Raw genomic sequence first — 15479 nt, forward strand, 5'->3', positions numbered from 1 at the left:
GTGTCCCAGCAATCCAGGACTTTGTGCAGTTCCCTGCTTTGGCCTGTGGCACAGCAAACTCAAATACTGGGAATGAAACTATGATTAACTGAACTACTTTTGACTTTTGAATTACTTTTGACTGTTCTGTTTAGTAGTAGACAACAAATCCAGAAGCCTGAGAAAAGGTACATTTTGTGTTTTATTATGTGTTTGCCCATTTCTAGAACTTGCACAACATTTAGTGGTCAATACTGCTTGAATAAATGTAAAAAATGTAAAAAAAATGTAAAAAAGTAAAAAAACGAAAATTGTTCAGATTTTGCCTGGCGTGGGGAATATTTAGGGAGTTGGCGGTTAAAGGGTTAAGGACTTGGTCCACTTTAAGTGGTTGGCCATGCATAGCTCAACTGTTCAACAGTCAGGGCCCCTGAAGTATCCTCCATTTCCACCTCCTTTATCTATTGTGATTAAAACGGACACATTATATGTAGAAAGAAGGAGCATTCCGATTGATAAACATTAATTGAATTGTTTGGTTCCATGCAATTAGATTCATTCAGAACTATCACTCACCATATACTGTATATCATTACATGTTTTGATTACCCTAATAGAGACCCCATCCACCAGTACTACAACTCCTGCATTCACAAAGAAATAGCCAACTGAAAATGAGCATTTTAAGAAACAATTTAATATACTTGAAGCTGTGCAGAGGAGAGTAAGAAGGTGCAGCCCAGGGCTCGAGGACATGTCATACTCTGACAGACTCGGACAAATAAATCTGTTTAGTCTTGAGCAGAATAGACAATGTGGGGACCTAATCCAGGAATTTAAAATCCTCAAAGTCATTGATAAAGTAAATCCAGCAACATTCTTTTGACTTAAATGTGAATCACGTACTCAAGGACATCAGTGGAAATTCAGTGGAAGTGCATTTAAAACTGAAGCCAGGAAGCACTTCTTTATGCAACAAGTTGTGGGACTCAGGAACAAACTGCCAAGAAATGTGGTTGAAGCCGAAATCTTGACAATCTCTAAGAAAAATCTGATTGAGATATTGGGACACCTAAACTGTTAGCTAAACAAACAGGCTTGTTGAACTGAGTGGTCTCCTCTCATCTGCCAAATTTCTTATGTTGTTATGTTCTGTACAAACCATAAATAAGCTATGATGTTACCAAATATTATTCTGCTGCCTCTGACTTGCAGTTCCTCTATTTACCCTGTGTAGTTTGATCATTGAGCAGTTTAAAAAATCAGTTTGTTTACTGATTCAATACATGTGATTGTTCGTTGATTCTTTATCATTTATGGGCTCACATAGTACTGTATGTATTGAAGATCAATACAGTATTACAATTATTACACTACAGTTATTTTCAGACAAGTTTACCATCCAAAAGTGATCATAGAAATGGAAAAAATATAACATGATGTACAGCAATTGTTCATAAACTCTAACTTAATTACTGTGGAAAAACTTTATATATAAGATTCTACACAGGTGGCACAGTGGTAGCGCTGCCTGCTTTTCAGTAAGGAGATTGTAGGTTCACTTCCCGGGCCCTCCCTGTGTGACGAACGCTTTGAGTAGTGAGAAACGCTCTATATAAATGTAAAGAATTATTATTATTATTCAAGTAGTACCTCAAGTGACAGCTAGGTTGAGTTATTTTCATTTTGTTAAGTTCCAATCATCCTTCAGAGAGTGTAACACCTATGAAGTACTTTCATAGAATATAAAAAGTCTGTTTCTGTTTGAGATACCTGGACATGTGGTAGGTACCCTGTGACAGGACTGAAATATGTGAAATTGAAAAATGGCAATGTACAGGAAATTAGTGCAATTGATTCAGAAAAACATATACTGGATTGCTCATTTGAACTCCTCTTTGCCCTTAAAAGTGGTGGAACATTATTCACAAAACCACTTAGTATAGATAAGCCCATTCCCAAACTAAAATTAAAATGAAGCTCTGTCCATTTTTACAGCAAACTCTGATACAGAAAAGCCTTCCTTTATTTCACAGCAGTACATCTGTTACAGAAGATTTTATTGTGTTATCGGGAAGGTTTTCTTAAATGTCTGAATTAACCTTATTTGTCAACTTTTCCATAAACTGTCAACACTTTAGAAGTGGAATTGATATCTAACAAACCCGTCTATGGCTCCCATTGAAACAAGGAAGCATTAAAACATAACATTATTACATTGCTTTTCATTTTTTCTAACTGCTGTGTTTTCTTTCTCTTTTTCACAGTGGGGTTGAAAATACCTAAAAATATTAATGCCATCTTGGGTACAAGTATTATACTCCCTTGCTATGTTGACCCAATGGTGAATGCTAAAGATTTGGAGCTGAGATGGCAAAAAGATGGACTTGTTACTTCAGTTCTTCTTTATAAGAACAGAAAAGTGGTGACAGAGGAGCAACATGAGGACTACAGGGAAAGAGTCCATCTGTATACAGATTTAAGAAAAGGAGATTTGAGTCTGGTAATTGAAGATGTCAGAATTTCAGATGAAGGCAAATACACCTGCTCTGTAAAGGCAGTTACTCAAGAAAATGAAGGAAGTTTATACCTTAGTGTTAGTGGTAAGTATGCAACAATATTATCACTTTTTGTGGAAGGAGAAACATTTACTTTCTTTCATGTCAATCAGGGTTTCTTAAAGATTTTTTAAAGTTTTTTTTTTTTACTTTTTTTAGTCACTCCATGTGCTGAAATTAGCTGGATTAATTCTTCTTGATAGATTGGTTGATTTTTACAATCAATAACAATTTTGCTTCAGTACTCCTTTATATCATGGAATGATTTATTTTAAATTACTCAAACATTGCTGTGTAATCTCTTACAGACCTTTGGACTTCAAAAGTCCTTCTGGAAACACAGTTAGATTTGGCATTTGTTACAATTCATCTGTATTGTAATGACAAATCTAAATCAAGTTTCTTATTTCTTTGTTTAGCTGGGTCCATCAGCGTACTGTCTGTTAATCTTCAGTGTCTTTGTTGTACTTTACCTGGCTGGGTGCCTTTCAGTTGAAAGTTGTTCTGGTGGATGAGAGCGTCTCCTTAATGCAACTTAGAGATGCAGAGGAGAAAACTTTGTTTTCTTGTGCTCCAACCACTACTGAGTATTCAGTTTTTTAGAGATACTGGATTTATTGCTCAAAAGTATACCACCTTTGACTCTGTAGTCCTACTGGGAGACTTCAGTACTGACACATAATAACAGAAGGAGCATGATTGAGAGGGATAGACTGTCTGACGTGAATCAAAGGTATTGAATTGTTTTTTGGACTTCTGTGCTAGTCATGAATTACCTTTAATAAGCACCACGTTTAAACACAAGGCTGCTCAAAAATTAATATGGTATCAGAGTAACATGGGCCAAAGAGTACTGATTGGCATTGTAGTCATTCTGTCTAATCTGGGACCTTATGCTCAGCAAACTCAGGGGTAAAGAGCTGATGAGCTGTCAGTTGATCACCATTTGATAGTGAAATATCTCAGGTGAATGGAGCTCTCGCTGGACAGGCTGGAGACACCCAAACTGGCAATTAGAAAATGCTGGAAAGGGATCTTGGGAGAAGTCAGGGAAGCAGAACTCAAATGTACCCTGTGCAAAATCTCAATGTTCAAGACACCTGTAAGAGCTGTAGCCCAAACGTTGTTGGTGCCTCTCATAACAGCATGTCATGGTCTGAGTTGGCTGGAGTTGCCTTACTTCTTGAGCTCAGACCCATTTATAGTCATGAACAGAGGTGAGTCAGTGCAATGAAGACAAACAACCAGCAAGAGTAAGGTGCAAAGCGTGAATGTGCTTGTATTAAATAAAACAAACAATCAGGAGTTCAAATCCCTAAAGTGCAGAAGTGCAGTGCATTAAATAAATAAAGTCAATAAATAATCCATAAAAATGGATGAAATCCATTAAATTTTAAATCACTCATATAATCACTATTCCATTTAAACTGTGCAGAAATTGGGTCTCTTTTCCTTTATCTTGCTGTCCTCACCCTTTTTGTTACCTCAGCTCACCCAACTGGTATTGTCAGCTGGAGGAGACTCCAGCAGTTGTGGTCCCAACCTGCAGCCCTCATCATGACTGCCTCTTTTGGTGTCAAGTTATTTCCCCAATCTCCTTTACGCCCTTATAGAACCTACTGGATCCCTGGGAAGCTACTCTTTTATTCCCTACTCCTTCTAACTGCTCAGCAGAGGACAATGTACCCCTAAGGCTCCAATTATTTGGTCCTCTGTAGGGCCATCGACCAACTGCTTGCTCGAGTACCCTGATTCTGCCTTTTTTGTCTTGCCTTTCACAGTTCTTTCTTTTATCCTTTTGAGGCAAATGGTCAGCCAATTATTTATTAACACCCAGAGCTGCTCTGTCACTCTTCAAGTCGCACCCTCTTCCCTCTGCGTCTGACCTCGCTGCTTATTTATTTATAAACTGCTCAATGCTATGGACCCTAACATCACCATACAGCAACCCTGAGACAAACTGATGGACACTAATTGAGAAGCTGTGACATTGGAGAAAGAGAGCTTCTGTGCAATACTAGCAGGAGAGAATTTGGCTTTGACTGAGAAGTAGTGAAAATCAGTGGCCAAAGCCAAAGAGTATGTGTAAATGGAGTTTGAAAAGACTTTTGCATTCCATCAAATGAACATTCCATGTTCTGACAAACAATTTGACAACTCAGAAAGAATAAGCAAATGTTGATGTTAACAAGGCATATTATCAAGAGGTAGAAGGAGCTGCTTATGGAACTCCTAAACCAAGAGGACAAGTCCAGTTTAGAAGACTCAGGACCAGAAGCATTTTTTATTGTGGCTGAGTTTAATCTGGTTATTTAAATGCTCCATAATGGAAAACTGCCAAAAGTACTGAATGTTGTGGGCATATTCTCACTAACATGTCTCTTCAGTATTGTGTGAAAAGTGGGAACAGCACCTGAGGACTAGCAGACTATGGTGCTGGTACCCCATTTTAAAAAGGGGGAAACATTGGGTGTTTCAGTTACCAAAGGATCACACTCCTCAGATCGCCTGAAAAACCTGGCTGTGGAACTCTTGCACAGATACTAGAATAATTATGGGAATTTTTCCAATCCTGCACTCTACAGGCTTGGAAAAAAAAAACGTATAATCATCTACCTAGAAGTGGATGGCATGGCTAAAACTTTATCATTGTGTAATTTAAAATTCTGACAGTTTTGGTATATATCATGTTATTATGTATTTGGATATACCTTTCAGGCTGAAACAAATTTCCTGTAGGTGTTTAAGCAGGCTTAATTTTGCAGGCTAAAAGTGACTTATTCTAATGTGATATTGCTTCACTATCCATAATCTTTATTGTGAAAAATGACAAAATAAGAACAATGAATAAATAAAACCATGTGTTTTACATGTCTTTTGAAACAGAATCTTTGAAATTATGTGCATATGAATACGGTGTAAACTATACAGAAAAAGTGAATTAAAAGAATTAAAAACAAAAAAACAAGTGGGTACCCCATTGCTGTTCCTATTTCCAATGTGAATTTCCCCTTGGGATTAATATATTAAAGTATCTATCTATCTATCTATCTATCTATCTATCTATCTATCTATCTATCTATCTATCTATCTATCTATCTATCTATCTATCTATCTATGGTTCTTTCTTTGAACAAAAACCCAAGTACAAAACAATAAATGGGCTTTAATATTGTCATTCAAAATTCAGCCATTTTGTGAATGTACAAAAAATGACAATGACAATTAAAGGTAAGGTTGCATAGACTATTAATGGACTCCTCCTCTGAATAAATATCACCTGATCTGTGATTATAATAAGAACCTCTGAAATCAAGCCTAGTAATGAAAGACTTGCTATTTGTCAATAACTGTGTATGCAAAGCTAAACACTTTACAGATTATGTGTGAGGAAAGCCACTCTGTCCACAGTGCAAAAATGTGACAACAGACAATGTTCTTGCCAGTGCTGAAGGCTCTCTCTGATCCAGTTATCACTAGTGGCTAGAATGCAGGGGTACTTCATGGCTTCCTTGACTACAAATTTTATGTTGTTGTCACCACCCTAAGGTGTCCATCTCCATGATCTGCAGGTAGTTTCTCAGATCTATTTGTATATTCTCCTTATGAAAGATACTATGTTCAACCCTGAACTAATCAGGTTTTTGATTTTGGCCAATTTTTTCTTTCCCTTTACGAAGAGTTCAGCAACTTCTACAGAAGAGTATTATATGACTGCTGTGTCTGCCTGTTCCTTAGTCAGCAGTGATTTGAATCTGCTCTGACTTTAAAGTCATTTAGCTTTTGATTTTTGATGTAGGTTGTTTGAAATCAGGGATCAAGAAGAGGAGAGGTTGTGTGTAGGAGGTCCTCTGTGTCAGGATCAAAGTTTTTAGCATTTAAAAGGTCAAAATGGTTTTCATCATGTCTTTGGTCGAGTGTATGTTATGTTATCCCATCTAGGGAATGATTTCTTTGAAAAGATTGGCTACTGTTTTGAAGTGTGAGACGCCAACATAATGTTCACCTGACAAGCCCCAAGACCTTATTCACTTACTTTAACATATTTACATTTTACCAGGAGCATTACTGTGGCACAGTGGTAGCACTGCTGCCTCACATTAAGGAGACCAGGGTTTGCGTCCCGGGTCCTCCCTGTGTAGAGTTTGCATACAGGCATACAAGTTATTTGGATTGGTGATACAAATTGGCCGTAGGGTGTGGTTGGGGAGAGTGTGCGTGTGTGTGTATGTGTTCACCTTGTGATGGACTGATACCCTGTCCAGGGTTTGTTCCTGCCTTGTGTTCTATGCTGGCTGAGTCAGGCTCCAACACTCCCCACAACCTTACTAAAGAATAAGTGAGTTAGAAAAAGATTGACTGATATCTTACAAGGATGTCAGCAAGTACCTTGTTTTTGATCAGCTCTGAATAGCTGATTAATGGCTTTCTTCTGAGTGATCATTTTCTGTCCTTCCACATCTAGTAGATGTGTCTGTTATCATACTATTTACAGTATTGTCAAGATAAAACTTAACATATAAATGATACTCTAATTTGTTTTTATTATTGCTATTATTACCATAGTTACCATGCAGTTATGTTACAAAAATGTTTTCTGTTGGCAGCACTACACCCTGATATCATCTTCAAAATTGGTTGGTGGCACTTCATTTTCTTTAATAGAAGTTTAGATTATTTGAATTTCTGTATTATTTTATTTTTTTAGATGTTTCCTCCTGACTCTCTTGAATGACAGGTGTCTCTATCTCACTCAGCTTCTTTTAAATGACCACAATAGACAAAGAACACTTTTTCTGGAACAGTCATGACAAGTTACATTTGGACTTAAATTGTAGCTGAAAGTTAAAGTGCCATAGTAAAATTAAGAAATACATTAAAAGTAATAAGAATTTTAAAAAGCATTAAGAATAAAATACATGAGTCTGAATTACATGTAGCTGCAGATAACTTGGGTATAATATGAATAGCAGAAACCTGACTCCATAATAGAGATGGTCAGAAGTATAGCATAAACGAGTCCACATTATTTAGGAAAGACAGGCAAAACCAAAAGACTGGGGGAGTCACCATTTATGTAAAACAGAATTTAAATGCAAAAAAAATTGTGGGGCAGATTTAAAAGTGTTTTATATATAGTACAAGAAAGGCTCATCACAAAGAAAAAACAGCTGTATAAGATGAATAACACTTGCTGAGGCAAAAACTCGGGCATGGGTGGAGTTTGGGGAAGCCATGGAGAACGACTTTCGGACGGCTTCAAGGAGACTCTGGTCCACCATCCGGAGTCTCAGGAGAGGGAAGCAGTGCAGTGTCAACACTGTATATGGTGGGCATGGTGCACTGCTGACCTCGACTCGGGACATTGTGGGTCGGTGGGGGGAGTACTTCCAAGACCTCCTCAATCCCACTAACATGCCTTCCAATGAGGAAGCAGAGCCTGGGGACTCGGAGGTGGGCTCCCCCATCTCTGGGAACTGAGGTCACCGAGGTGGTCAAAAAACTCCTTGGTGGCAGGGCCCCAGGGGTGGATGAGATACACCCGGAGTTCCTCAAGGCTCTGGATGTTGTAGTGCTGTCTTGGTTGACACATCTCTGCAACATCGCATGGACATCAGGGACAGTGCCTCTGGATTGGCAGACCGGGGTGGTGGTCCCCCTCTTTAAGAAGGGGGACAGGAGGGTGTGTTTTAACTACAGAGGGATCACACTCCTCAGCCTCCCTGGAAAAGTCTATTCGGGGGTTCTGGAGAGGAGGGTCCGTCGGATAATCAAACCTCGGATTCAGGAGGAACAGTGTGGTTTTTGTCCTGGTCGCGGAACAGTGGACCAGCTCTACACCCTGGAGGCTGCATGGGAGTTCGCCCAACCAGTCTACATGTGTTTTGTGGACTTGGAAAAGGCGTTCGACCGTGTCTCTCGGGGAATCCTGTGGGGGGTGCTCCGGGAGTATGGGGTACCGGACCCCCTGATAAGGGCTGTTCGGTCCCTGTACAACCAGTGTCAGAGCTTGGTCCACATTGCTGGCAGTAAGTCGAACCCGTTTTCAGTGAGAGTTCGACTCCACCAGGGCTGCCCTTTGTCACCGATTCTGTTCATAACTTTTATGGACAGAATTTCTAGGCGCAGCCAGGGTGTTGAGGGCGTCCGGCTTGGTGGACTAAGGATTGGGTCACTGCTTTTTGCAGATGATGTTGTCCTGTTTGCTTCATCAGGCCATGATCTTCAGCTCTCTCTGGATCGGTTCGCAGCTGAGTGTGAAGCAGCTGGGATGGGAATCAGCACCTCCAAATCCGAGACCATGGTCCTCTGCCGGAAAAGGGTGGAGTGCCCTCTCAGGGTTGGTAGCGAGATCCTGCCCCAAGTGGAGGAGTTCAAGTATCTCGGGGTCTTGTTCATGAGTGAGGAAAGAATGGAGTGTGAGATCGACAGACGGATCGGTGCGGCATCTGCAGTGATGCGGGCTCTGCATCGGTCTGTTGTGATGAAAAAGGAGCTGAGCCGCAAGGCAAAGCTCTCAATTTACCAGTCGATCTACGTTCCTACCCTCACCTATGGTCATGAGCTATGAGTAGTGACCAAAAGAACGAGATCGCGAATACAAGCAGCTGAAATGAGTTTCCTCCGCAGGGTGTCTGGGCTCTCCCTTAAAGATAGGGTGAGAAGCTCAGTCATCCGGGAGGGGCTCAGAGTAGAGCCGCTGCTCCCCCGCATCAAGAGGAGTCAGATGAGGTGGCTTGGGCATCTGATCAGGATGCCTCCTGGACGACTCCCTGGTGAGGTGTTCCAGGCACGTCCAACCGGGAGGAGGCCCCGGGGAAGACCCAGGACATGCTGGCCTGGGAACGCCTCTGGATTCTCTCGGAAGAGTTAGAAGAAGTGGCCGGGGAGAGGGAAGTCTGGGCATCTCTGCTCAAGCTTCTGCCCCCGTGACCCGACCTCGGATAAGCGGAAGAGGATGGATGGATGAAATGTCAACTTGAGATGTGTCTGTTCAAACAGGCATTTGGGTAGCGGTGTCATCTGTGATTTTTTTTTAATTGTCCTTATTTTTAATTTTGTTTAGATATTTCATTTTATTCTATGTTTTATTCCTCAGTGCTTATTTGTAACTTTTGTCTGTGATAGGAACTTTATAAAATTTTTTTTTTTTTTTTACTTTTATATTGTTTAAAGTCATCTCATAAGGGCACTCCATGCTTTCATTTGCCAGGATCAATCACCAACTCCTTTTGGAAAATTACTATACATTCTTAGGCCAGGTAAAAAATATAATCCCTTAAGGGTTCTTGGGTCTACTCCCTATAGGCCATGCTAAGTACACTTTATTTGAAATGTACACAACAGTCATACAGTACTCATTAACTACCTTAACTATGTGTACTGTTTCCTCTCAATGGTTCTGTCTTCTTAGATTTTGAAACTTTGTAGCCTTTAACAGTGAGTGAGCCTAGTCACTCTGTGCTAAAACATCTTATCAATATACTTTTACCTTTATTTCCAATCTTTTGGTTACTCCTTACTTCATGACAGTAGGTTAAGTAAAGATTGCAATGTAGACTGGCCAGTAAATTGAGATCTTTGGTTATTGATGAAGTTTCCATAATACTGTTGCTTATGCTGTGATCCTTTTATTGATCTCATGTTATCCTCTACTTGGACCAAAATCCTAGCCATCTCCCTCACCTGAAAGTTATGAATAAAAGGATACCAGTGGACAATGGTGCACTGATGGCAGGTTACCATACAAAAGAGGTTTAGTCAAACTTTAACACTACCAGGGTAATAATTAAATGATTTTTAAAATAGCAGGACAAGAATGCTCAATGTAATTTCACATACTGCTATATCACATTAGAGGTTCAAACTATGAAAATCAAGTATGTGTGCCTATATTAACAGTAGTTCAAGTATCCACTTCTCTGTGATCAACACATTCAAAGCAAAAATTCATCCTTTAGAGATGCACTTCAGAATAAACTGTTAAAGGTAAGTTCACATTGTTTTAAGGGCAGCTGTTAATAGTCAAATGTGAGATGTGATTTTGGAATCTTGCATGTGAAGCCCCCTTCATATGAATTGTGACACTCCTCACTCTGTAAGATTGTCTGCCACACACTTACACCCTGAACACCCCAAATATACACACAGCCTTCAATATCATTGATCTGTGCATAAGTTCTTTTCAATTAACACTGAGGAGTGAGAGTATAAAAATTTGCAATAGGAAATAGCAGTGGGCTAGGAAGAAAACTTATCTTTACAGGTCTGCATCTTCATTAAATGTTTTTGAATGGTTATTTTGCTACCTTAAACACAAACAAAAAGCTAAAGATATTTTATATATATTGTCATTTTTGGTATTTGTGGTTTTATCTAAATGTTTTACCCTTACATTACTTCTTTCAGTGTTGAATCTTTTACTGTATTGCAGTGAGATTGAAAAATCTACCAGACATTAATTCAACCATGGGTCAAAATACAATACTCCCTTGCTACCATGAACCAATAGTCAGCGCTTTAGATTTGGAGGTGAGATGGTACAAAGAAGGACTTGAAACTCCAGTAGTGCTGTACAAAAATAAAAGAGAGGAGCAACATGAGCAGTACAGGGGACGAGCCCAACTGCATGGAGATCTGTCAAAGGGAGATTTGTCTCTGATGTTGAAAGGTGTCAGGGATGTGGATGGAGGAAGATATACCTGCTCTGTGAGGACACTCAGCCATATGGATGAAACAAGTCTGTACCTGAGCATCACAGGTCAGTGTGATTTGTTATTGCAAAAAAATGAGTCTGAGAACTTTGATTAATCCTCTAACATTTCCCTTTTACGTCATGGTAGTAATCATGCCTTATGACCAGCAAAAGGTGGTGATTAGACTGTAGTACAAATCTAATGGCTGGCAACTTAAACTACAGCGTCACTGGACTGTGGTATTGCAGGTCCACAGCTTATGTCAAAAGGGCCAGTTTTTAAAATAAATAATCACTGCACTCATGGCTTAGCAAGGGGCGAGGAGTTTGGCGGTTCTCACTTAAGTGCACAGGTGAAGTGTCGTCCGCATCCGTAATTATTCCCGGAAGCTGCTGATTGCAACAGCTGATCCACGTCCCTGTGATATATAGAAGCGTGAGGCGGCTAGTAGGGGACATAAAAAGAGAACAAGAAAGAGAGACGGAGGTTGCAGGGAAGAAGGTAGGAAGCAGCGAGGAGAAAGCCGGTGTGTGTGTGTGTGTGTGTGTGTGTATGTGAGAGAGAGAGAGAGAAGAAGAGTGAGCAAGCGCAGACTCGCGCTTTATACAGGCAGCTGGGAGAGGCGAGCCCGAGAGGGGTGTTTGGCCGGCACCCCAGGGCCAACGGTAGTGGTCGCTCCTGCTGAGCACTTGTTGGGAGCAGGAGTGACTGGGAGAAGGTTGGCTCGCCACAGCGAAGGCAGCGGGAGTCAGAGATTGGGAAGAGAAGCCCCAGTGTGAGCGTCCTGGTCGCTGGGGAGCCCAAGTCTCAGTCTGGGTGAGCAGAACCAGAGCCAGGGATCGGAAGGCCACTAGACCAGATCTGTGAAGAAGGTCAGCTGCAGGTAGGGCGACTCCCCTGTTGCAAAGCCCGATGGGAGAAACAGGGGAGCCGCCAGGTAAAAAGAAGGCATCAGAATTTATTTTTAAAAAGACTGTTTCCAACCATTGTTTTAACTTCGTTTTTAAAAAGGATTTTTTTTTCTATTGGATTTTAACCTCCACTTTTCACCGTTTTTTATTGGATTATTTATTGAAGAAACTGTGATGCACTGCACTATTTATTTGGACACTTTGTTTTTGATTGTTGTTGGCTTTAATAAAAGCACTTGGCAGTTTTACACCATCCCTTTGTTTCATTGTTATGCCTCACTGCCAAGCTCATCGGTGACATTACCGACGGTGTCGGATTCAAGGGCTCCCAGAAGAAAGATGGGAACGTGGAGCAGAACCCTGATCGTCACACGGATTGATGGTGATGGTTCTATCATGCCAGCACATTTGGAACTCTGTCATTTGAAATTCATTTATAGGGAAAAATCCCACTGATAAAAAAAAAATAATATAATACAGTGTTTTCAGTATTGGAAAGAAAACAACATTTATGAAAAGCACAGGGACACACTTTCCAGCAAATGAAAAGCACACAACTTGTTTTACATGGTCTTATTTTCTCATTCAGATTTATATAAAAAAGCATATTCATATGTTCTGGAGTGCTTGATGTCAACGTGTAGTGTCAGGAAACACTATGGTGTTAAAAAATTTCAAATGTATAGTAATCAGGTTAGCTGAAGATTTATGAAATTTTATTGTGATTGGATTATGACAGTAACAACATTTTACCTCAGGTAAAATGATATAGAGGAGAACATTACAGTAAGTTACATATAAGGATCCTGAGTCATGGAAATGTTCTTCAATATCATTGCAAGAGTTTATGAGCATTTGACAGAGTTGGTAGTCTGTGTCTGTTGACTAATTCTGTTTGTAAGACTCATCAATGATGCACGCTCCTCATCCTGAAAAAGAAAGCAAGGTCAATATACTGGATGGAGTACAGCAAGAAGGTGTTTCATTATCCATTGATACATCTGACATCAATAAGGTTACATCTTTCAGTCTTCAATCCTGCTGACTTAATCTTTTATCCTCTGCAACCAACTCCGTAATCATAAATGACCATGCATTGGAATTAAATTCTTATATCTAGACACAGTCAAAACCTGATTCTGTTATTTATGTTGCAGTTTTTTATTTTTATTTAGCTGAAATTTCTTTACTTTTTACATATTTCTAAAAGTATAGAAGTGCTGCACAGAATATAATGTAATGAACTGGATAATTTTATGGTTTTATTGCCCTACATCTTAGCAGCTAGGTTATATTTTAAGCGATCCAGAATGTGGAAACACTGTCATACCTTTATTAAAAAAAAGTAAACTACTACAATTAGCTGTTTTTCTGATTTTGGGTTCATAAGCATTACCTTGAGATCAGTTCAGTTTTTCCCCAGTGCCTTCTGACTTACCAGTGTGAGAAAAACCCCACATATAATATACCATTTGAATTATATCAAGCTTTTTGGGGTTCTCCCCATTTTTGATCTTCTAGACCAGTGTTTCCCAAACTCGGTCCTGTGGCCCCCCTGTGGCTGCAGGTTTTTGTTCCAACCAGCTTCTGTTTTTAATTGAACTCCTGGGCTAATTCAATGAACGGTAATTTCCCAAATTCTGTGTTTAGGGAACAATATAGAAATTAGAAAACTAAGTTTGCTAAAAAAATATTAAAATGTACCAAGCAGTTATATAGGAATAATTTATTATTTTTTTTAAACTGTATTTTCATCTTGATTTTCATTCTACTTTTCTAGGTGTTCTAATTGTTTAATTAATCCATTATTTACTAATTAGTGGGTCTGACGCTAAAGTACTTGCAGCCTTTGATTATTTAGTGTTGTTTGCCAGTGTGTCTGCTCTGCTCGTTTTTAATTGTCATTATTAAGATACAACAAAGGGGGAAAAAGTACACAGAGAAAGGGCAAAATATAATGAAATCAACAAAAGAGAGTTAAGCATTTAAATCGATAGCAAAAGCAGAAATATTTCTAAATCTATACTAATAAAAGGCAAAGCCCTCACTGACTGACTGACTGACTGACTGACTGACTGACTGACTGACTGACTCACTCACTCACTCACTCACTCACTCACTCACTCACTCACTCACTCACTCATCACTAATTCTCCAACTTCCCGTGTAGGTAGAAGGCTGAAATTTGTCAGGCTCATTCCTTACAGCTTACTTACAAAAGTTAGGCAGGTTTCATTTCGAAATTCTACACGTAATGGTCATAATTGGAACCTGTTTTTTGTCCATATACTCTAATGGAGGAGGCGGAGTCACGTATCGCGTCATCACGCCTCCCACGTAATCACGTGAACTGAAAACAAGGAAGAGATTTACAGCACGAGTCAAACGCGGGAACGAAGGTAAATGACGTTAATTGTTGAGTGTCTTTTAATACTGTGTAAGCATATATATTAACACATGTGCAATTAAACGTGTGCATTTACGGGGTGATTTCTCAGGCTTAAAAGCTCGCCTTTTATTAAAAAGGTAAATGCAAACTGTTTTCATTCTGAAGGGCAAAAACCACGTTAAATTTCATGCTCAAGAGTAAGCTCAGCACACAGCTTGGTCATATTACAACCAGAGGGGCGAACTGACAACGTGGTATACAAAGAGATCCTTAACAAATAATTATTGATTCATTTTCCCTCAGTTTAAAAAGGTTTACTTTTCTTCTTAATAAAAATTTTAAAGCAGTACTTTGCCACTGCGAAGCGTGGGTATTTTGATATATATCAAAATATATTGCGTCATCACGCCTCCCATGTAAGCACGTGAACTAACCCGCTGCCGTTTGCAATGCCATATTCGCGAGATACAAGTTTAATGAGAAGACACAAGGTATAAACGACAGTTTGGTTCACTTTGTAACAGAGTTAAAATTGCTGTAGCGAGAAACTTTTAACTGCCGGGTCTTAGCTAACATTAAATAAACCCGTGGACATCGCAACATCACACAAGAGAGCGGCTCACGTGAAGTGACTGAACACAGCAGGAGTGATCACTTCGATGAATCAAACCTGTTCAAAAAACACATTACACAATTGATAAGGTACGAAAACAATATGAAACCGATTGTGGATTTGCGTACAGCCACTTAAACTTTGTGACGGCACGAGACTTCAGGTCACGTGTCTGCAAAAGAACCTCATTGAGGCAACTATTTTTACTGCCGGTGGCTCAGGGGAGAGAGTTTTTATTCCTCACATCCCCATTATACCCTCTGATCTCCCATTTCCATTCAAACGCCTCCAATTTCCACTAAGGCTCTGCTTCGCAATGACAATTAATAAGTC

General features: G+C 39.7%; 2 protein-coding genes across 2 annotated transcripts in view; both read left to right on the plus strand.

Annotated features, from left to right (window-relative positions):
* Positions 1 to 15479, plus strand: part of LOC114643436 (E3 ubiquitin-protein ligase TRIM39-like) — a 303199-nt gene that overhangs the window by 145715 nt on the left and 142005 nt on the right. The window lies entirely within an intron of this gene.
* Positions 1 to 15479, plus strand: part of LOC114643435 (hemicentin-1-like) — a 99969-nt gene that overhangs the window by 69427 nt on the left and 15063 nt on the right. The window contains exons 11-12 of the mRNA XM_051922290.1: positions 2247 to 2582; positions 10972 to 11298. Of these exons, the coding sequence (XP_051778250.1) occupies positions 2247 to 2582; positions 10972 to 11298 (663 nt within the window). The remainder of the gene's footprint in view (positions 1 to 2246; positions 2583 to 10971; positions 11299 to 15479) is intronic.

Source organism: Erpetoichthys calabaricus, chromosome 2 (genome assembly GCF_900747795.2).
Source record: "Erpetoichthys calabaricus chromosome 2, fErpCal1.3, whole genome shotgun sequence".
Lineage (NCBI taxonomy): Eukaryota > Metazoa > Chordata > Cladistia > Polypteriformes > Polypteridae > Erpetoichthys > Erpetoichthys calabaricus.